Below are 23,514 nucleotides of genomic sequence, written 5' to 3'. Positions count from 1 at the left end.
GAAACAGGTTGTCTCAGCTGTGATTTCACATCTTAATGCAATAACCTGACATCTTGCCAAAGGTTTTAGATGAGAATGGTTAAAATCTACCCCCATCAAATAAAACCCCACCAATTGAAAACTGAAAGTATTAACACAGCCTGATGGCTTTGCCAAAAAATAGGTACAAATTCTAGATAGTAAAAAGGGCAGTCAGATACTCAAACCGCACTCCTTAATGTGATAGATTAAAGTGAAGTAATCGGCCCCCATTTTAACTTACTGCAGAGCAGCAGGTATGGCCATTTTGCCAAGTACCTTCCAGGTTTACTCATGTATCTTGCCTCATGGTACTCTTCTCTTTTAAATTAATACAGTTAGAATGACAGGGAATATCACGTGTTAGTACATTTAGCTAATGTGTTTAAGCTGGAAAATTAATACTGGATTCCTGAAAAACCTAGAGAACTGTGTTATATATGCATCTACATGTACTCTCTGTTTTATAAAAATTAAACCTTAATAAATGATCAACTATTAATAGATAAACTATCCAGAAGAATAAGACAATAAAGCAACAAAACTAAGTTTAAGAAATACTCTTCATGCTTTTACCAATTGTGTGTAATTCTAATCAAAATTCATCTGATAATTCCACGTTAATATTGCTTTACTACTTTGAAAGTTTTATATATGCCTCATCTACTGTTTCCTTAGATTTCAGTATAGAAAACCTCTGATTCTGGGACAGTTTAGTCTTTCAGCGTTTCTAATCTTAGCTGCAAAAAATTCATATACTTTTAACTTTACTTTTATTTTCACCTTTATTTTCTGCTTTCTTGTTCTTTAAATTTCCTTTCCATAACTCCATGTCTTATATTCTATTGTCTAGTCTCAAAACAGCTTCCTTACCTCCACTTACTCAACCATATATTCTTTTTCTTTCATCTTAGATGAAATGAGAAGAGGTAATGTATCTGTTCTGTTTTATGGGGCATTTTGATCACATCTCAAGCTGTGCCATTTTATGAACAGAATTGGAAACACCTGAAAATAATTTGTTTTGCTCCATTGTGTGCTTTTACATATTTAATATATTATACCTTCTCTTTTTTTTATTTAGATTTTCTCTTTCGTTAGGTTTTTAGAGAACATGGAGCCTAGTACTGTTGATTAGAAAGACTTAGTACCGTGCATTTCAGAATCCATGTTTCATTTCTTTACCTCAGTACTCTCTGATATGATAGCATCCCAGAAAATTTCTCTTGAATTCATATAGATGTGAAGGACCAAAGAAGGTCTTCTGTAATTCTTCAGTACCTACATGGTTCTGGTGTCACTTAACTGTGGAGGTTGGGGTGTTATTTCAGCTTCCTCAGCTATATGATAAAGTATTCCTTGGTTCCAGAAGAACTTCAGATGTACATGTGACTGTGAATTATATTACATTTATCTGTGCCTATATAATATTTCTAAGTTAATTGCTTTATGAATATATATAAGAACTTTTGGTATTTAAAAATCAGATTAAAGTTTTCCATTAGAAATAAAAATGGAAGCAAAATATGTGGATGGGGTCCCTAATAATGCAATAGTCGGTAGCTTCGCTATTCAAGAGATTACTTTTCTAAGTGAGCATGCTTCATAACATAAATGAGAATGTGTATGTGAAAGAAGACTTGTTTGGTATTTTTTCATTACAGAGTACACTGTTCCCTTCTCATAGCTGGTTCATTTTTTTAAAGACCTCAGTAGTTTTAATATAATTTATTTCTCTTGGAATGTTATAAATACATACAAGTAGTGTTTTGCCCCTGAATTGAGGGGAAAAAAACTTATTCTGAAATAGAAATGATGTATTTTTCACTTTTAGACTGAAAAAGCAAATACTTTTATGATAAGTAAAAACATTACAAAGCAGTACACTGCATTCATAATACATAAAAAACTTCTCTGGTGCCATTATTTATTAACATATTGGAAGCCCTTATTGTACCATGTTAAGACTGTCAGTTCTTTTTTTTTTAAAGACTCAATTCTTTATCCAGAATCTAGATATGGCATTTCTTTAACTTTTTTTTTTTTTTTGAAAGAGAGAGAAAGCACAAGAAAGCCATAGTATTTGAAAGAAGAAAGATAATGAAAATAAAACCTCAGGGGGCCTGGGTGGCTCAGTCGTTAAGCGTCTGCCTTCGGCTCAGGTCATGATGTCAGGGTCCTGGGATTGAGCCCCGCATCGGGCTCCTTGCTCAGCGGGAAGCCTGCTTCTCCCTCTCCCACTCCCCCTGCTTGTGTTCCCGCTCTCACTGTGTCTCTCTCTGTCAAATAAATAAATAAAAGCTTTAAAAAAAAAAAAAAGAAAAAAAAACCCCAACTATAGGAAGTCTGCAGCTCTTGAATATTATAATCTAGAGTAGAACTATTCCTAGGTGTCTGTCTGTTTTGATTTTGGTCATTATTGTTAATGGCGTAGTTCCTTTTAACCAAAACGTGACTGTTCTTTCTTTCTCAAGACTAACACCTTTTGATCTTTTATATATAACGTACCAGAAGGGCTTCCTTTTGTTGTTTCCTCTTCTGCATTGCAACTCTGTGCCATGAATAGCATGAGAAACTATTAGGTAAAGTAGTAAATAGATCGCTGCTCTTACCAATGAAGGAGAAATATAATTCTACTGGTTTTGGCCACAACTGTCCACATGGACAAACTTTTGCTAAGCTCAGAATGAAGGCAAAAGACACATGTCCTTATTCTTGGGTTCCCTAACGCGTTCATTGTAACCAAGGAACCCTTGCTTCTGGGGGAGGAGGAGAGAACAGGATTTAGGTTGCAGAGCTCACACTAGGGTCATGAGGAGCTTTGTTAGGGCCTAAGGAGGTCACATACTAAGCAACTCTTGATTCTCATCTCAGATCTGCCATTTCTGAAAAGGTGGTCAGCTTCCGTTATGTTTCTTACTTGCGTGACGTGTAGGTACTTGAGTGTATTCATGTAGGCAGTAGGTCTCGATTATTGCCTGATTAAAAAATACTGTTGACCCTAAGAAGGGACTTCATTTATGTTGAAGTCATCTACCAAAATCAGCACACAGAGTGGATTGTCTTTAATTGTCTTTCTAAAACATACAGCTTGCAGCAAAAAGTAGAAAGATGCCTTGAAGATGGAATTCGCCTTCCCATGTTGGATGCAAAACAGCTTCAGAATGAAAATGATAACCTGAGAGAACAAAATGAGAATGCTAGTAAGGTCAGTTCATGTCTTTGGTAATAAATGTGAAATCTGTATTATGTTGGATGATTGCATATAGATATATAAGTTATAGCTATTTTATTTTATATTTTTGGTAATAATAGCTTAGTTTGAACTTTTTATTTGGAAAAAAAGTGACAATTTAAGTAAATTTAAATAATTTAAATTTTCATAAAAGCCAAACTAAGGAAATTATATTCTTAGCAAAACAAAAGGATATCTTTTCCTTCCTAAATTATTGAATGTCTGTTTCAAAGTTATTTTTATAAATTGCAGAGTTTTATCAAGAACCAGAGGAAGACTTTTGCAGTTTTATGTATGTGTGATCTAAATCATATGTCTGTTTAAAGGATACTTGGTATGAATACTTTTGTAAAAAAAAAAAAACCGTGATTTTTAAAAGATAAATTCATTATTTCCTGTGCTTTTGTTTTCTTGAAATATTGGTACTTTTAAAAAGCAATGGAAAAAATTTTGATTCACACTGATATATTTCCTGTGTTTTAGATAATAGATAGCCAACAAGATGAGATTGAAAGAATGATTTTAGAAATTCAGGTAAGGAATGTTTTGTGCGTATTTTAATTTAACTGTATGCTAATTTACTCTTAATGGCTGTATAACCTAAAAAATACTAATGCATATATATATTTATATGAAAAGATTAATAGCACTTGAAGTTACAAATTCTTTAATATTAATCTTTTACATTTTTAGAATGAAAATGCTACTTGTTAAATCAGTTATTCAAAAAATCTTGAAATTGTTCTCTTTTCCTTACCTCACCTGTTTTTAACTGGGTGTAGTCTCCTACTGAGGGCACATTTGGTTAAGGTCATCAGTGATCTACTTATTAAAGACAATGGACTGTTTTTAGTCCATTGTGATTGGCCAACACTTCTCTTGTTCCTAATAATTCTATGTATTAATTCTTTGTATGTTATCCAAGTATAACATGTTGTTTTCATATTTGTGTTTTTACCTCCTGCTTAGTTTCTTAAGAGGAGAGATTATGGTAGATCATATGGGTATCTAGAGCTTAGAGTGCCTAATTCATAATGTGCAACTAGAATTTGTGGATTAAATGTGTTTTCATTTTTTTTATTAACTTGCCAGATACTTACTGAGCACCTATATGTGTGCCAGGCACTGTTTTTGGCACTGGAGATTCATCAGTGAACACAGCAAGTCTTTAGCCATTCTAGTGGGGTGAGATGGACAAAATGAAGATACAATGTCAAGGAATGATATGTAGTATTAAAAAAGTAGGGTAGAGAGCAATGACAGACAGTGCTTCATTAAATACAGTGGTCATGAAGTTTTTACTGGGGAAGTAATATCTGAACAGAGATCTGGATGAAGATAACCAAGGGAAGGGCATTCCAGGCAAAGAGAGTCACCATTGCCCTGGGGTGCCTGGTGTACTCCAAGACCAGCAAGAAGGCTGCTAGTCTGAAGTACATGATGGTGAGGTAGAGTGGTGAAAGGTGAGGTGGAAAGTAGCCTGGGGCTAGATCACATAGGGGTAGATGTCTTTGTATTTTATTCTGTGTATGATGGAAAGCCACTGGACATATTTTGCTGAATAATTTTCTTATTTTTATACCTCCTAAAATACCTTCCATTTTTAGGAAGTAAAAAATAAGTGGTTTAAGTGTCAGAATTATAGACAGTCTGCTTTGATTGTCTTTTGGCCATATTCAATGATTTATCATTTTAATCAAATACTAGGCCAGTTCACCAAGTGTGTGGGCCTGCTGTATTGGTTCATGGAGGTTATACTCTTTAATCTGTATTCCTATAGACATAACTTCAGTTGTTCTACAAGCCATTTGAATCACAAAATGGTTAAGTTCCCTCAGCAATTATTATCTGACTCATTATAGACCATAAAAAAAGGAATTTATATTTCACTTGGTAACATTTTTCGAGAAGTCATTCAAATAAAAGTTATCTCAATCCAAATTAAGGACAGTCAGCATTGTCCTTTGGCACTGAAATTTTGGTGGATAAGACTTGCAAGATTTTATTAATTTATCACATACTATCTCTCACATTATAGATTATCAGGATATATTTGTATCAATTGAAATGTGCCTTTTTCGTATTTATGGTGGCATCTTAATAAAATTTACTCTTACACACCAACCATGTCTTTTAGTCACACTTGAATATGTCATGACCATATATAAATATATAGAATATGTAATTTATATGCCATTCTATTCTTTGATTTTAAATGTTTGCATAAACATTTCAAATTAAAAAATTTCAAATTAAACTCATTAATTCTGTTGTCATGTCTTAAAGCAATGGGTATCTAAGTCATTCTGGCTGTCTATGTAGGCTATACATCTAGTATATGGTTTGCTAACAGAGCAGGTAGCAAATGTTAATAACTGGCCATATTAGCTATATTTATCAAGATATTATTTGAATAGAAAATTATAGATGGAAACAAAAATGCCTAAAATGGTAAGAAAATTTTTTGCTTAATGTTCCTTGTTAAAACTTTTTATTTCTTGGCCCTTCACAGTTAAAAAAAGCCAGGTTTTTTTACGTGGTTGGTTGTGATGAATATAAAAGATGTGTACTCTGTAAACATCTGAAAATATTGCCTATTCTAAAAAAATGGTTACCAATTTTTTTACCTAGCATTGGAAACCACAGAGAGAATCCTAAAGGGAACACTTTGGTTTGAAAAAGTGTTCTTGTTGTTTTGTACCACAGTTAATGGGCTTATTATCAAGTCCATACATATAATAGAGCAGTTCCCTTCAATTACTAATTATTTAAAGCTGCCTAGTTTTTCCCCCCATCTGCTTAAATAAGGAATGGCCAGCCTTACTCCTCTGTAGATTATGATGTCCTTCCTATATGCTATAGCTCTGTTTTTAATTTCTTCAAATTCCTTTGCATAGCCAAAACAACACAAGATACCTTATAATGAGTGATAGCAGAGAGCTTTCCAACATTTTTTAACATGAGGTATGCATTTTAGCTGTCAGTACAGTATTAAACTTACTGTAAAATTTCACTATTACAGTTTGCATATTCTTTGTTCCTCCACACTGCCAGGAAGTTGTTCCATTTTAGAAGGTTTAATAGACAAAACAATTGTAGTATTATTAGAATATTTTTTTTAAGATTTTATTTATTTGACAGAGAGAGACAGTGAGAGAGGGAACACAAGCAGGGGGCGTGGGAGAAGGAGAAGCCAGCTTCCCGCTGAGCAGGGAGCCCGATGTGGGACTCGATCCCAGGACCCTGGGATCATGACCTGAGCCGAAGGCAGACTCCTAACGACTGAGCCACCCAGATGCCCCGTATTATTAGAATTTTCACTGCTTATGTCCCTGCAAACTATTGAGAAGACCAAATTTGTTCAAAGTTCATTTGGTTGACTTTTGGAGTATTGCATTGCCTTGGGTATAAGCAAGTTATTCTTAAAGTTTACGTTTTGTGACTTAAGAAAAAAAAATAAGATCCCTTGTCGTGTTCATTTTATGTCCAATTTATAGGAGATAAAAATAAGGCATTATTCAGAAGGAAAGTGCTATATTTAAAATACAACTGTGGCTTACCACCCTTGTACCAGAAGTCAAATAAATATATACCTGATTTAGGTCAAGGGCAGATTTATTGGTTTACAACTCTGGAAGTTGGGGAGTCTTCTGGTTATGTTGTCTTTGTTGTTGAATATAGAAAAGTAGTACTTCATGTAAAAGTATACACTGATTTTGAAATTGAGTTCAGTGCTATAAAAATACAGATTTATCTACTGTTTTGTTCACCTGAGAAGAGGACATTGTTAACTGGCATGAATAACTTGTTTGTTCATTGATCCTTTAGAAATAATGCCTGTGTTTACATTTACGAAACCAGTATAGCTAAACTGACTTCTTCTCCTACAGGTTTTTCTTCTGTCAGTATACAATATAAAAAGACATTTTGCGATAGAACATTCCCCATCATTTCCATAAATGTGGCTTCTGTCAGAATGTGAATGAGTTCTTCATTGGACATTGCCTTCCTTCCTATTTGTTCCTTAAAAGCATATTTTAGTTACATAATCCTGTTTCCAGTGAGCTGTTATCTTTGTATGTAGCCATTATAAGCTTTTGGCAGAGGAGATACAGAGTAAAAAAGTTTATGAGGTGCATTCTGTTTTCCCTAACATACTAAAATTGTTTCCTTCTTGAAAGAACTTTTGCATTTAAATGGCCTGAGTTGACAGCTATCAATGAATGATCATAATGTCATAAAATACACAATGATGCTTTAAAAGTCATTAAGACTGTTCACTTTCAAAGCGTGATTAGAAACCTCCAATCTCAAAACTGTAACAGTCTGTTCTATTTATAACACTTGAAGATATGTTTTCATAGCCTCCAAAGATTTTATTCCAATTTTTAGCAAGTCTCTCTTAAAGCCTTCATCCAGCAGGTTTTCTCAGTAGAAATTGTGAGAAAATGAATCATAAGCCATTAAAATGTCTTGTAAGTAAAATTTAACTTTGCTTTAACCTAAATAAGTTGATTTAATGTTTTCACATTATTATTGTGTGATGTTTATTTCCTATTTTTGTTATCTTAGTTTTGTGATGTGTCCTGACATGTTCGTTCTTAGTTTTTTTTAATTTTTAAAAGTTTTACCTTTGTGAAATTGTTTTATAATGCATGAAAACCTAAAAATATTCTTATCAGAAATTAATAATTTTTGAAAGAACCTAGCAGCCAAAAAAAGGTCTTCTATCAAAGGAAAAGTAACTTTTTTAAAAATGAGCTTTCTCTCCAGTGTTTGTATTTATAAGGAGAAGTCTTTAATGTACATGTAGGCCTGTTATATTCACAGTATAGTTGTTGCTTAATTAAAATGTTAGAAAATATATATAAAAGGTGGATTTAACTTCTGAAAAGTTAGTTCTTTGTGTCTGAGGTGGGGAATTCAGAGGCAGGAAAGGGAGTCAGCCCAGTTGAATTAAGAAAGAATGTTCTGGAGTATGTTATCTGCCATGAATTGTCACCAAACCTGTATGAACATTTAAAGTATTTGGGATGCTTTTTAAAATACAAGTTTCTGGGCCCAGTTGTGAACCTGATGACTCAGTATCTCTGGCATGACACTTGAAATATACATTATTAACAAGTTCTCCAGGCAGTTCTTCCTTAGCCTGGCAGTATCCTCATTCTGGAGCCATTGGGAAGTGCCATCAGGGTCCTCAGGGGGCTCATTCACCAAAAGTGGGAATTGACTGGGAAGACTGAGATTTAAGAGAAAAAAAAGGGGGAGGAAGTAGTTCTGAGAAACCTGGGTGTGTTCCTGACACATCTAAACTGTTTTACATTGTGCTGATTTTTAAATAACAGCTCTGTTGAGATACAACTCACATACCCTGCAATTCACACATTTAAAGTATATAATTCAGTAATTTTTAGTATACTCAGATATATGGAACTAAATCCACAGTCAATTCTGGAACCTTTTTATCACCTCATAAACCCCTTACCCTTTAGCTTTAGAATTCCCTTGAACCCTATTCTCTCTCCATCCGTAAGCAATCACTAATCTACTTCCTGTCTCTACAGATATGCCTATTCTAGACATCTTGTATAATATGTGATCTTCCGTGACTCTTTCTCTGACCACACCATCAGTTAAGCTCCATCAATTGCCAACTGATTATTCTGTTGCTTTCAGTGATGCCCTGTGGTATAAATTGCTTCACAGACTGATGTGTTCTGGTTCCTCTGAAGGAAAAACTCCTTAGGTTAATGTTTGAGATTTTTTTCTGTTCCCGAGAGTGCTTTTCCCAGGTGTCCCTTTCACTTTTTCTCTCTAGGAATCTAGCCAGCCAGTAGGTTAGCCTGTACCTTCAGTGAATCTTAACACTTTCTTCCCAACTGCTTTTTGCCACAACCTCTACTATTTTTGTTTTTGTTTTTTTATAAAGTATAAATTAATTTTTTATTTAAATTTAATTAACATATACTGTATTATTAGTTTCAGAGGTACAATTTAGTGATTCATCAGTTGCGTACAACACCCAGTGCTCATTACTTCAAGTGCCCTCCTCAATGCCCATCACCTTAATGCCCTTACCCCATCCTCCCACCCACCTCCCCTCCAGCAACCCTGTTTGTTTCTAGAGTTAAGAGTCTCCTATGGTTTGCCTCCCTCTCTGTTTTCATCTTTATTTTTCCTTGCCTTCCCCTGTGTTCTTCAGGTTTTTTTTCTGAAATTCCACCGATGAATAAAAGCATTGGTATTTGTCTTTCTCTGACTTATCTTGCTTAGCATAATACTCTCTAGTTCCATTCACGTCATTGCAAAATGGCAAGATTTCATTCTTTTTGATGGCTTAGTAGTATTCCATTATTGTATGTATGTGTGTATCTTCTTTATCCATCTGTCGATGGAAATCTGGGCTCTTTCCATAGTTTGGCTATTGTGGACACTGCTGCTGTAAACATTGGGGTGCAGGTGCCCTTTCAAATCACTATGTTTGTATCCTTTGGGTAAATGCCTAGGAGTGCAATTGCTGGGTCGTAAGGTAGCTCTATTTTTAACTTTTTGAGGAATCTCTGTACTGTTTTCAGAGTGGCTGCACTGGTTTGCATTCCTACCAACAGTGTTAAGAGGGTTCCCCTTTCTCCACATCCTCACCATGATCCATTGTTTCCTGAGTTGTTAATTTTAGCCATTCTGACCAGTGTGAGATGGTATCTCATTGTGGTTTTGATTTGTATTTCCCTGATGCCAAGTGATGTTGAGCATTTTTTTCATGTGTCTGTTGACCATTTGTGTGTATTCTTTGGAGAAATGTCTGTTCATGTCTTCTGCCCATTTCTTGACTGAATTTTTTGGTTTTTGGGTGTTGAATTTGATAAGTTCTTTATAGGTTTTGGATAGTAGCCCTTTATCTGACAAGACATTCGCAAATATCTTCTTCCATTCCGTAGGTTTCCTTTTAGTTTTGTTGACTGTTTCCTTTGCTGTGTGAAAGCTTTTTATCTTGATGAAGTCCCAATAGTTCATTTTTTCTTTTTTTCTTTGCCTTTGGAGACATGTCTAGCAAGTTGTTTCAGCTGAAGTCAAAAAGGTTGCTGCCTGTGTTCTCTAGAATTTTGATGGATTCCTGTCTCACATTTAGGTCATTCATCCATTTTCAGTTTATTTTTGTATATGATGTAAGAAAGTGGCCCAGGCTCATTCTTCTGCAGGCAGCTGTCCAATTTTCCCAACATTTGTTGAAGAGACTATCTTTTTTTTCCATTAAATATTCTTTCCTGCTTTGTTAAAGATTAGTTGACCTTAGAGTTGAGGGTCTTTCTGGGTACTCTATTCTGTTCCATTGATTTGTATGTCTGTTTTTGTCCCAATACCATACTGTCTTTGTGATTACAGCTTTGTAATAGAGCTTCAAGTCCAGAATTGTGATGCTACCAGCTTTGGTTTTCTTTTTCAACATTCCTCTGGCTATTTGGGGTCTTTTCTTGTTCCATACAAATTTTAGTATTATTTGTTCCAGCTCTGTGAAAAATGTTGATGGTATTTTGATAGACCTCTTCAGCTTTTGCTAGTGCCCTAAGGCTTGAACTTCACAGTCTGTTGCAGATGAATTCAGGTCCTTTATTTTATTTTATTTTTTTAGTTTAATTTTATTTTATTATGTTAGTTACTATACAATGCATCATTAGTTTTTGATGTGGTGATCCACGATCCATTGTTTTCGTATAACACCCAGTGCTCCATGCAGTAATACCCATCAGGGGGCTAACCAATCCCCCCTCCCCCCTCCCTCTAAAACCCTGTTTGTTTCTCAGAGTCCATAGTCTCTCATGGTTCATCTCTCCCTCTGACATCCCCCCCTTCATTTTTCCCTTCCTTCTCCTAATGCTATCCCTTATGTTCCACAAATAAGTGAAACCATATGGTAATTGACTTTCTCTGCTTGACTTATTTCACTTAGTATCATCTCCTCCAGTCCCATCCATGTCAATGTAAAAGTTGGGTATTCATCCTTTCTGATGGCTGAGTAATATTCCATTGTATATATGGACCACATCTTCTTTATCCATTCATCCGTTGAAGGGCATCTCGGCTCCTTCCACAGTTTGGCTATTGCAGACATTGCTGCTATGAACATTGGGGTGCATATGGCCCTTCTTTTCACTACATCTGTGCCTTTGGGGAGTGCAATTGCTAGGTCATAGGGTGGCTCTATTGTAGTATGTTTCATTCTTTTCTCTGCAGACTCGCTTCCTTTATTCTTTAGCTTACATGAGAAAATATAGCTGCCCTGCAACCCCTAAGTTCTATAGTTCATTTCCAGTCACACAGAGAGAGACTCATAGACTCTGGGTACCAGTTCCTCAAGTTTGGTCAAATGTTCACTCAGCCCAATCCAGTGAGCTGTGCCCCAAGAGATGCAAAATCTTTACAAATATGATGCTTATGACTTATGGGATTTTTGAATAGGCAGACACCACAAATGTCTGCATACACACTGCATAATTTTCACAATACCTTACAAGGTTGGAAATTCTTTCGGATGAATTTGGAACCCTGAAAGGTTAAATAATATACCCATGGTTGCACAGCATGTAAGCTGTGGACCCAGAACCTAGTTTTGTCTGACTACAAAATCTTATGCTGGGGGCACCTGGGTGGCTCAGTCATTAAGTGTCTGCCTTCAGCTCAGGTCATGGTCCCAGGATCCTGAGATCGAGCCCTGCATCGGGCTCCCTGCTCCACGGGAAGCCTGCTTCTCCCTCTCCCACTCCCCCTGCTTGTGTTCCCTCCGTCGCTGTCTCTCTCTGCCAAATAAAATCTTAAAAAAAAAAAAAAAAATCTTAAGCTGTTACTATTAACTGTATACACTTTTTTTTACCTGTGAACTTATTTTTTATTGATATACAATTGACTGTAACATTATATTAGTTTCCAGTGTACAATCTAATGATTTGATATTTTATATATTGTGAAATGATCACAATAAGTCTAGTTTATACCCATCACCATATAGTTACAGTTTTTGTGTGTGTGTGTGTGTGTGTGTGTGTGTGTGATAAAACTTTTAAGATCTACTTTTTCAGCAATTTTCAAATATACAATACAGTATTAACTGTAGATACCATGCCTGATAGTACATCCCCAGGGCTTATTTTATAACTGAAAGTTTATACCTTTTGACCCCCTTCATTCATCCTTTCCCCCCACCCACCCACCTCTGGCAACCACTAATCCATTCTGTTATCTCTGAGGGTTTTTGTTTGTCTGTCTGTTTTGATTTCACAGGTGAGATCACATGGCATTTGCCTTTCTCTGTCTCACTTAGCATAACGCCCCCAGGGTCCATCCACATTGTTGCAAGTTGCAAGATTTCCTTCTTTTATATTGCTGAGTAATATTCCATTGGGTTCATTGGATTTGGAACTTTCTTGGTTTCCTGGATCTTGATGTCTGCTTCCTTCCCCAGGTTAGGGAAATTTTCAGCCATTGTTTCTTCAGATGAGTTTTCTGCTCCTTTCTCACTCTCCTCCTTTTGGGGCCCTTATAATGCGAATATTGATTTGCTTGGTATTGTCCTTTCAGTCCCTTAAGCTATCTTCATTCTTCCACTTTTTGCTGCTCTGATTGAATCAACCTTGTCTTTGAGTTCAGGGATCCATTCTTTTTTTTTTTTTTAAGATTTATTATTATTATTATTTATTTATTTGACACAGAGAGAGAGACAGCAAGAGAGGGAACACAAGCAGGGGGAGTGGAAGAGGGAGAAGCAGGCTTCCCGCTGAGCAGGGAGCCCGATGTGGGGCTTGATCCCAGGACTCCAGGATCATGACCTGACTGGAAGGCAGACGCTTAATGACTGAGCCACCCAGGCGCCCCAGGGATCCATTCTTTTGCTTCATCCAGTCTGCTATAGACCCGTCTATTATGTTTTTCAGTTCAGTTATTATACTCTTCAGCTCTGTGACTTCTGCTTGGTACTTTCTTATAGTTTCTATTTGTTGAAACTCTGACTTTGTTCATGCATTGTTTTGCTGACCTTGGTGAGCATCATTATTACTGCTATTTTGAACTCACTTATCTCTGTTTCATTAAGATCTTTTTTTGAGATTTTATCTTTTTCTTTCATTTAGAACGTACTCCTCTGTTTTTTAAATTTTTTTTTTTTTTACTCTTCTGTGTTTGTTTCTATGCATTAAACAGCCCCCTCTCCCAGTCTTGATGGAGTGGCCTCAAGTAGGAGATGAACTTTCTTAACTACTTTTTTTAAAAGGTGTTGAGAGACAGTATCCCTAAATTTCATTCAAAGAATCCATCCCCCCTCCCTGAAAAAAAAAGAATGTGTTCCCCTTGTTAATGCTTTCTAGATGCCATTATTACCTTACCTGTTAAGTGTGCGTGTTCTTTATTGCTATTTCTAATGCTAGTAGCACTTTTATCTTAACCTTTGTTATAGTTACATTATTTCAAGAATAGTGTATTTGTACTAATAGAATCATAACAGTATGGAACTTTTCATCTGTTCATCTTTAAATTTAAATAAACTTAAAAGTGATTGACTTTACCTACTTTCTAGATCATTGAAATATGTACAATAAAATTTTAGCCAAAAAAATTTCAGAAGAACTTTTTTAAAAAAGTTTTTTGTTGTTCTCTTGTTTGATTTATTTAACTAGACACAATAAATTTAACACCTGTAGCACAAATCCTTTTATAATAAAGATAAAGGCAGGTTAGTAGTCTAGTATATAAAAATTGGAGAAAGTACCTTATTTAGAAATTCTTCTATCTTATAATTTAGTGATAAGTTTAATTTCATTTGTGATATTTAAGTTAAAGTTTATTTTGAAGACATGTAAAATGTTTTTGAAAAATTGTATCATATTTCCACAAAGGGGGTTTGTTTCTTTGCTAGAATTCTCTACCAGTACTTGTCTTAGGGATCTTACCCAGTCTCACGGCTTTACGTATAATGTGTGTGCTCGCTCCTCCCTAACTTCTTCCAGCTCATAATTCTTTCCTGACCTTATGACTTGTATATCCAGCTGCCTACTCCACAGCACCACTTGACATATCAGACAGACATAATATGTCCAAATTGAATTTCTCACTCTCCCCAAACAGAAAATAGTAAAACCTACTCTACCCTCCATGTCTTCCTTCTTTATTAGTGGCCATCTCTCCTTCCATTTGCTCAGTCCAGAAACGTTAGACTTATCCTTGATTCTCTCCTGCCTCACATTTGTGAACAAATCTTACTACCTTCAAAATATATCTAGCATCTGACTCGTTCTCCCAACCTCTGTTGTGTTTCTACCCTGGTCCACCCCATCTTTTTTCTTTATATTGATGATTTCTGCCTGCTTCCATCCTTGCTTGCCTACAGTCTATTCTCATTAGCCTGAGGGACCTATCAAACAAAAACCAGATCATTATGTCTTCTCAGAACCTTTCAGTGGTTCCTCATTTCTTCCAAAGTAAAAATCAAAGTTTTTACACTGGCTCATGAGGCCTTACACAATCTGTTCTCTATACCGCCCGCCTTCTCTGACTTCATCTTTTTCTATTTTCTGCCACCCCAGCTCTCTTGCCTTTTCTCAAACACAGAAGACACCATCTGCCTCAGAACTTTTGCACTGACTGAAACACTCTGTAGATATCTTACAAGATGTAATCTTTCACCTCCTTCAAGACATTGCTCAAATGTCACCTTTTTCCATGAGCCTGTACTTTACCCCATTTGAGATCCATCCTCTCCCTTGCCATGCTCTATTTGTTCTCCAAAGAGCTAGTCACATTCTAATATATAATACTATGTAACTTACATATCTATTGTATTTTCCTTGATCTTTACCTCCTAGTAAAAGTAACAAAAGGACCAGCAGTTTTGACTTTTTTTCACTGATGCATTGTCCAGTGCACAGACTGTGCTTGGCTATAATTTTTGCTCAATGAATAATTGCATGAATTTTTTATGAAACTCGTGTGTGTATGCATGCACACATGCATGTGCATGTATGGGGGGTTCTGTGTGTTTATATAGTAAAATAATATAAGTTTTCAATCAAAATATTTTCTCTTAAATTGGGTTTGGGAAGTATAAAATTGTTGACTAAGGCACATCTATCTTTCCTTCATTTGAGCTATTTTGTATATGGGACAAAAGACAGCAATTTCTAGATATTTAGATCAAAGCAACAAATGTTTTTAAAACCATTTTTCAACTTCAAGAATGATTGTGATAAATATCTGTGGGTTAGTAACTTAGGATTTTTTAAAAACATGATTATTAACTGGAAATTTAAAGAGATAATATAGACATCTGAAAATTAAAATTTTTAATTTTAGTAATCCCATTCTAAGCTTCATAGAAATTTTCCTTTCTTTTTTTCTTAAACTTTAAACATAGGCTTTTTCATACAATTTAGAATAAAGAAATAATCTTTTAGGTGGAATGTTGTGTCAGACAACTATGGCACTCATACCCTCGTACTATTCTAGAAATTGTACAGCATATGGAACTTTTAGGATAAGCTTATCTGTGAACTGCTTCCCCTAGTAAAGAACTAATTTGTAAGTACCCTTGTACCCAACCAACATAACATCTTAAGCTTGATGTATTTCCCAAATCTAAATCCAAATTTTTTCCTGTGACAAACAGCACTACTGCCAGACATTTCTGATTTATTCTGATGGAGAAAATTTCCTGTTTCTTCACTGATTTAAATTTAGTCCTATATACAAACATTTGCTAGCTAATTATTAGTCACATTCATTATGACTCTGAATTGGTAAAAATATAAAACACTAGAATTTTCTAAAGAATTCTATTATAGCATTGTGAAAATACCTCTCAGGGTCAGTTTTCATTGTTAAAATGTTAGATTTAGAGTAGTTAATCTGTGGTGCCTTTTTTCCACAGTTCTGATAAAATGAATAGTCACAAATGTTAAGAAAATTTAGGATGAATTCTAGATTCCAGTCAATCATGTTGTGCCAGTATGCATAGATCTTCAACTAGATGAATAAATCCCTATATATCCTTTAGTCAAATAGGGTTTTTTGATTTATCACATGCAGTTACAAAGGAATTTCAGAATCCAGAAATATACATACTCAGAAAGCCCACGTGACTTCGTGCTATGAGATTAAATTTTGTGGAGTATGAAGTTTACCCTGGAAGGAAATATATACTTCTTATAGAGCTTAATTCATTTGTATCCAACTTGCAAGTTATTAAATGTAAAGTTTTTTATAGAGTTTAACAAACAAATGCAAGAGCTACTTGGTTGAATATCTGTTTCTGAGAAAACTGCTTTGTATTTACAGTCTTATCTCAACCCATGGTGACAGCTATCTTCTCTTATTCCAGGGAGAGATAATGTGAGGGGGGCGGGAAACCTTCCTAGTGGAGTGTGTGCTATTTCGGTAGTCAGCATTCTGAAGTAGTTTCAGAATTAAGACTAAATAAACACTACATCAAAAACTAATGATGTACTGTATGGTGACATAACATAACATAATAAAATAAAATTTAAAATAAATACAGTCCTGAGGGGGAAATAAAAGAAATCTCTTGTTATATGTTTATTGATCTTGTGATTTCACAAAAGGAAAAAATGTTGATTGAAACACCTAGAAATCACTGATAACTACAGAGTTTATGACAAGTTTTTCTTTGGTGTGTAGCTGAAAACCAGACTTAAGAGCTGAAATAACCCAAGTACTCAAGATATCCTGTATACTGCTTTGGTGCACTCAGGATTTTCTTACAGTAGTATCTTGTTCTGGATAATTTGTAATTTTATAATAGAGTTGAGAGATTCATTTATTAAAGTTTCATAATAAACCTTTGGCCCAAATTCAGCATCATAACTACTGCTTGGAATACCATACACTGAGAGAAGTGTGTTTCAAATGATAGAAAATGTGGGGATGGTCTTACAATCTTACTGTGTTTTGTCTTATTAACCATAAGAAAAAAAGGGGGAAGTATAGATTTGCTAATACACTCTGAAGGCATAAACAAAAAAATTAATAAAATAAAAACTGTTTGTAACATAGCATTAAAGAGCAGCTTAACATGTTTTTCCCAGATTAAAAACTTTCTTGGTAAAGGTGGATATTTGTTTTTCCCTCTGCTGACATCCACTCTAGAGAAATATGGGTTGATTTGAAAGTGAAGGCTTCATCTTCCAAGGGGTAGGGAGGACAGATCCAAAGTATTCAGAGCCCATATTCCTGGTAACCTCTCTGCATTTAGCTTTTAGCATTAACAACATGCTTTGCTTCCCAATTCTCCCTGTTCTAGTCTATGCAAGGGAAACTTTCTAAAGAAAAATCAACTACTCAAAAGATGATGGAAGAGCTGGAAAAGAAAGAAAGAAACCTACAGAGATTAACAAAAACACTGCTTGATGTGAGTAGAAGAAATTCAAATTGTTTTCAAAGAACGATACAGTACTTATTTAAGTTAAAGCAGATACTTATTTTGTACATATTCATAGAACATTTTTTAGTTGAAGACTTGATTTTGGTATGCCAATTAAATCCATTAGGTTTCTTACAAAATTATAATTAAAAGGCAAACTTTTATTTTCCTTATGTCTCAGAATATAATTTCACAGACTTAACTGCAACACAGTCAAATATTATATAGAGATTAGGTCCCAGAGTAATTCAGTAAAGCATAAATTGAATATAAATAAAATTACCTTTGGAAATCCTTAAGGAAGTTGCAATGTTGACACTTCCATCATTGGAACAGGTCACACTTTCTTCATTTAATTACAAGATGACACACTTGACTTGCATTTAAGGATATGTTTTACAAAAAAAAAAAATTACTTATGATAGTTTTTTAACTCTCATCATGACATTTTGCCTCTAAATACCCAAATGCATCTCCAAAAATTAGGGACATTTCTCATATAACTGTACCACCGTTGTCAAACCCAGTAAGAATAATATTCCTCGATATTTGATGATACCTAGTCTGTACCAAAATTTCCCCACTTCTTTCCCAGATGCTTTTTATGACCGTTGAAACCAACATTCAATCAAAGACCATTAAGTTGGGTTTCATTTTGTCGTAAAGTTTCTCACTTTTTCCATGTTAGTGACTTGTTGACAAATCTGGGCCTGTTGTCTTAAAGACTTATAGATAATCAGGCCTTCTAGATGTGCCTGATTGCTTTCTTATGGTGTCATTTATCTTGTTATCTACCCCTCTATCTCTTATAACCTAGAAGTAAGAGCTAAAGATATCATTAAGTCAAATCAAACATTTTTTGGCATGAAGACTTTGTAGGTGTTGTTCATGTCATCAAATTATTTATGTTTGGTTATCCCACTGTAAGTGACAGAAATACTGATCTCACTGGGTTAGAATGGTAACAGACTAATTTTTCCACTATCTCATTATGGCCTCTGCAAATAGCAGGTAATCTGTGGAATGATACTTAGGTAACTGTGAATATGCAGTTTATCAGTACCCTTTCCCTTGATGGTTTTAGTTTTCACTGATGATCATTGTCTAAATCATTACATGATTAAAAGAATCATATTTGTTTCTAATTATTTTTACATTTATTAGCTGGCATTCATCTATTAAAAAAATCTTTTCCTCATCAATGCAGCTGTTTGGTTATTTTGAAATACAGTTCCAACTGGAAAGCTAATTAAATTGCCTCTAGCAGTTTTCAGAATGAGAAGTAGATGGTGACAGTTTTGGGGATGAAGTGAAGGTAGATTTTTCTGAGTGTAATAAATTATGAGTTCATATTGATACTTCCAATTCAAATTTCACAATTCAAAATTGTTAGGGTTTTTTTCCTTTCTTTGATTTTATACTTCATTTCTTTTTCTCTTATGCTGAAAATTTTGGTTCCTATCAACATTAACATAATGTATACACTTTTTTCTCAATATGCAACAGATAGTTTCAAAGTAACTAAATCATTATTGCTACTAAGGGTAAAACTATAGGATGAGATTTAAAATTTCTTCATAGTTCTTTTTGTTCTTGGGATAAATTTCATTATAGAAGAATACATATACAACCAAGATGCTTATTATGTGACATTATGTGGCATGAGATACTCCTAGAAAGTGAGTCTGGATTTGTTGCCCCTTTCAGATTTACCCTAGGGCATGAGATGACACAGAGGAATCATTGAATCATTTCATTTCCACTATTTTAAATTCCTTTTTTTTTCCTACTGTGTGTATGCAGTTAAATTTGGTTAATGTGTATGTAATATGACTCCACCGTTTTGTTTATAAATGGGGGATAATGTTCAGACAACTGCATGGCTTTGAGTAACCTTTCTCTGTTCTAACAACCCGATTTATGTTTTCTTTATCCTTTGCAGAACCAAAGGCAAACAGAAGAGACGTGCTCTTTATTGGATCAGGGCCAGGAAGCAGACCAATCCAGGCAGCAGACAGTACTTACCAAATGGCCACTATCCGATTTGAGTGTGATTGATCAGCTGTTCAAGGAAATGTCCTATTGTTTGTTTGACTTGAAGGCATTGTGTAGTATTCTCAATCAGCGTGCTCAGGGCAAGGAGCCTAATCTTTCATTATTACTGGGAATCAGATGTAAGTCGCTGATGCCTTTGTCCTTACTATATTGCTTAGCAATTAGAAACCTGTCTTCATGAATCAGGAACCTCTTACTGCCTTTTCCTTATTTGTTTTTATCTCCTTTCCTACTTAGATTTATAAATCTCTGAGTAAATCTGTAGGTCTGTGAATACCTGTTACTACTTCATTGCTAGAATTTACCTCATACTTAGAGAAGTGAGCAGGGTCATAGTTAATAGGGACTGCCACCTGGCAGAATGCCTACAGATCTACCTGTGTGGATGAGCTATGCTGAATCTGTTAATATGTGAGTGGAGTGGTAGTTAGGTGTGATATTCCTGATTACTCTTCTAAAAGTAGTGATTCTGTTGGCTTTTGTGTGTTAATTGTATAAGTTAATGATCCAACATCTGTCTGCTGGTAAAATATTTGAGAGAAGATAACTCCTTTGCTTTCCCTATACAGTGTATGTCTGTGGCAGTTGCTTAATATAAGTACCAGTGCTGGGGCGCCTGAGTGGCTCAGTTGGTTAAGTATCTGTCTTCGGCTCAGGTCATGATCCCTTCCTGGGATCGAGCCCCACGTCAGGCTCCCAGCTCAGCGGGGAGTCTGCTTCTCCCTCTCCCTCTGCCTCTCCTCCTGCTTGTGTGTTCTCTCTCAAATGAATAAATAAAATCTTTAACATATATATAACTACCCGTGCTGTCACAAGAGCTAATTTTCATGGCCTGTAGATCTGTTGCCCTTGTCATGCACATACACTCTGGCCTTGTCTCTTTCAATATGACACCCACCCATTGTTCCTCAGTTCCATGTTCTTCCACACATAGTTGTGAGAGCTGCCACAAGAATATCCTAGTTTCCCTTCTGGGCTGCTTTTGTAGAAACATGCATCTCTGCATGTGGTTCTAAATTACTATAATATTGATATGTTGGCCTCTTTTTAATACAGAAGAAATGGGCATAAGTAAGGAGATATGATTGGAGTAAGACCAAAAGGTTTATGCACCTACTGTGTTGTACTGAGTAATTGCCTAATAATATGGTTAATATGTGACTAGAGTGGACACCAGTTTTATTTACAGTTTCATCAAAAAGTTTCTACCATCTGGCATCATGATAGTTATTTTGGCAAACCCAAGAATACTTTCCATCAAAGTATAGCCCTTATTAAATGAAACATGTAACTGTGCTCGGAGATGTCAGCAGCATTTTCCCTTCCACTTCATAGATGTGTGTATACATATGTGTGGGCATGTAAGAAATACTTTAAAGTGTTAAGTATATTGACTTAGTAATTATTAAATGCTTTATATAGTCCAGATACTAAGGTACGGATAATGCAGTTGAACACAGCCATTGGCCCACACACAAACTAAATTACTAGAGCATTGTGGTAAGTACTATAATTGAGATGTGGGCGGAGGACAATGGGGGCCCAAGGGGAAAACTAAATGGGAAGGGCTGTGAAGGCTCTGGTGTTTGGCTTGAATCTTAGAGGAGGAGAGGTTTGCCAGGTCAACACAGGGTGGTTTAGTTAGCAGTAAAAGCTCACACACAAAAGACTCATTCTCTTCAACATTTTACAGGTGGTCACCCCTTCAGTTATTTTGTAACCTTCTGTATTTGTATTCTTCTACATATAGTATTTGTCAAACTTTTCCAGTAATTAGATTAAGAGAGCTATCCAAATGTGAATAAAAAGAGAGATTCAAGAACTTTGTCACATTCACCTCCCAGTGTATACCCCTTCCAGTCTTTCAAGTTTAACCCCATAATCTTTACCTTATATCCTGGTACTGTGAAAATTTGACCAGCTAGCTAATTTGCCAAAAACCAGTGGATTATTTTGAATACCTGTCTCCTTACTCCATCCATTGCTCATTGACACTGTTCACCCCACCCTTGTTTTTTCAAATGCTCTGCTACCATGGCTTCGTTCTCTAGGTTCTACTTCTGCCTCTATGACTGCTGAGTCTTAGTCTTCTCTGGAATTCTCTGCCATTTAAATTATTAGTGTCTCCCAGAAATCTTTTGTTGCTGATTTTTTTTGTTGTTGTTTCTTTTTTTAAATTGGATTATTTGTGGGTTTTTTGGTATTGTGTTGTATAAGTTCTTTATATATTTTGAATATTCATCCTTTATCCAGTGTATCATTTGCAAATATCTTCTCTCATCCTATAGATTTTCTTTTTGTTTTGCTGATGGATTTCATTTTGCTGTGCAAAAGCTTTTCATTTTGGTATAATCCCATTAGTTTGGTTTTGCTTTTGTTTCCTTTGCCTGAGAAGACCTGTCTAGAAAAATGTTTCTATGGCTGATGTCAAAGAAATTACCGCCTATGTTTTCTTCCAGGAGTTTTATGGTTTCAGGCCTCATATTTAGGTCTTTAACCCATTTTGAGTTTATTTTTGTGTATGGTCTAAGAAAGCAGTCCAGTTTTATTCTTCTGCATGTAGCTGTCCAATTTTCCCAACACCATTGGTTGAGTGAACCAAAGACCATTTGTCTTCTCCCCATTGTATATTTTTACTTCCATTCTCAAAGATTAATTTAACCATATAAGCATAAATTTATTTCTGGGCTCTCTATTCTGTTCTATTGATCTATGTGTCTGTTTTTATACCAGTACCACACTGTTTTGATTACTACAGCCTTGTAGTATGTCTTATAATCTGGAATTACAATACCTCCAGCTTTGTTGTTTTTGAAGATTGCTTTGGCTATTTGAGGTCTTTTGTGGTTCCATACAAATTTTAGCATTATTTCACAACATTTGTGAAAAATGTTGGTATTTTGACAGGAATTACATTAAATCTGTAGATTACTTTGGGTAGTATGGATATTTTAACAATATTAGTTCTTCCAATCCATGAGCTTGGTATATCTTTCCATTTGTTGGTGTCGTCTTCAGTTTCTTTCATCCATGTTTTATAGTTAAGGGCATACAGGTCTTTCACCTCCTTGGTTAAGTATATTCCTAGGTATTGTATTCTTTTTGGTGCAACTGTAAATGGGATTGTTTTTTTTAATTTCTCTTTCTGCTACTTGACTGTTAGTGTATAGAAATGCAGCAGGTTTCTTTATACTTGTATAATTTGTGTCCTGTGACTTTACTGAATTCATTTATCAGTTCTTTGGTAGTCTTCAGGGTTTTCTGCAAATCGTGTCATCTGCAAATAGTGAAAGTCTTATTTATTCCTCAAAAATTTAGATGCTTTTGCCTCTTTTTATATATTTTCTCTCAGTCATCTTACCCAAGTCCTTTTGTTTTCTGTTAGTGCATACAGACATTTATCTCTTACTCTGCCTAGAATGTCCCTTCAGGGCTCTTGATTATACTTACCTTATATTAGAACCAGTTACTCAATAGGCATCATAGACTCAACTATACCCAAAAGAGAACCTACCTTTCTTCCCTTCCTAAACCTGCTCCTCCTCTGAGTGAGTAGCACCTCTATCCACCTATCACACTAATCCAGATTTTTCTCCACCCTACTCTTTCCTTCATCTGGGTGTGTCGTTTGCCTAGTCCCTAACCCCCATACAACTTATGATGGTTGAGCTCTGTCATTTCTACCAGTCCCTTCCTGGCATTCATTCCTCGCATTACATCTCCATTGCCCTGTTGCCTTAAATCAAGCTTTCAAAGTCTTCACCTGCACTGGTCTCTTTGTCAACTG

The 23,514-nt window shown here is 35.3% G+C and overlaps 1 protein-coding gene and 1 long non-coding RNA gene across 6 annotated transcripts in view; one reads left to right on the top strand and one right to left on the bottom strand.

Moving 5' to 3' along the window:
* Positions 1–23,514, top strand: part of CEP85L (centrosomal protein 85 like) — a 218,189-nt gene that overhangs the window by 188,680 nt on the left and 5,995 nt on the right. For all 5 annotated transcript variants that reach the window (XM_073893851.1, XM_073893849.1, XM_025864817.2 and 2 more), the window contains 4 exons: positions 3,109–3,226; positions 3,737–3,787; positions 17,553–17,660; positions 19,615–19,846. In XM_073893851.1, the coding sequence (XP_073749952.1) occupies positions 3,109–3,226; positions 3,737–3,787; positions 17,553–17,660; positions 19,615–19,846 (509 nt within the window). The remainder of the gene's footprint in view (positions 1–3,108; positions 3,227–3,736; positions 3,788–17,552; positions 17,661–19,614; positions 19,847–23,514) is intronic.
* On the bottom strand, positions 3,069–21,761 carry LOC112817662 (uncharacterized). The gene is made up of 5 exons (XR_003206447.2): positions 21,617–21,761; positions 17,956–18,048; positions 16,358–16,417; positions 4,354–4,430; positions 3,069–3,196 (listed from the first exon to the last, which is right to left on the bottom strand). It is a non-coding gene; the product is annotated as an uncharacterized lncRNA (long non-coding RNA).

This window comes from Callorhinus ursinus, unplaced genomic scaffold, assembly GCF_003265705.2.
Source record: "Callorhinus ursinus isolate GAN/ISIS: 27379988/994484 unplaced genomic scaffold, GSC_fseal_2.0 scaffold6, whole genome shotgun sequence".
In the NCBI taxonomy this organism is placed as follows: domain Eukaryota; kingdom Metazoa; phylum Chordata; class Mammalia; order Carnivora; family Otariidae; genus Callorhinus; species Callorhinus ursinus.
Note: the sequence above shows the minus strand (reverse complement) of the source record. Positions and strands in the feature narration are given on the sequence as shown.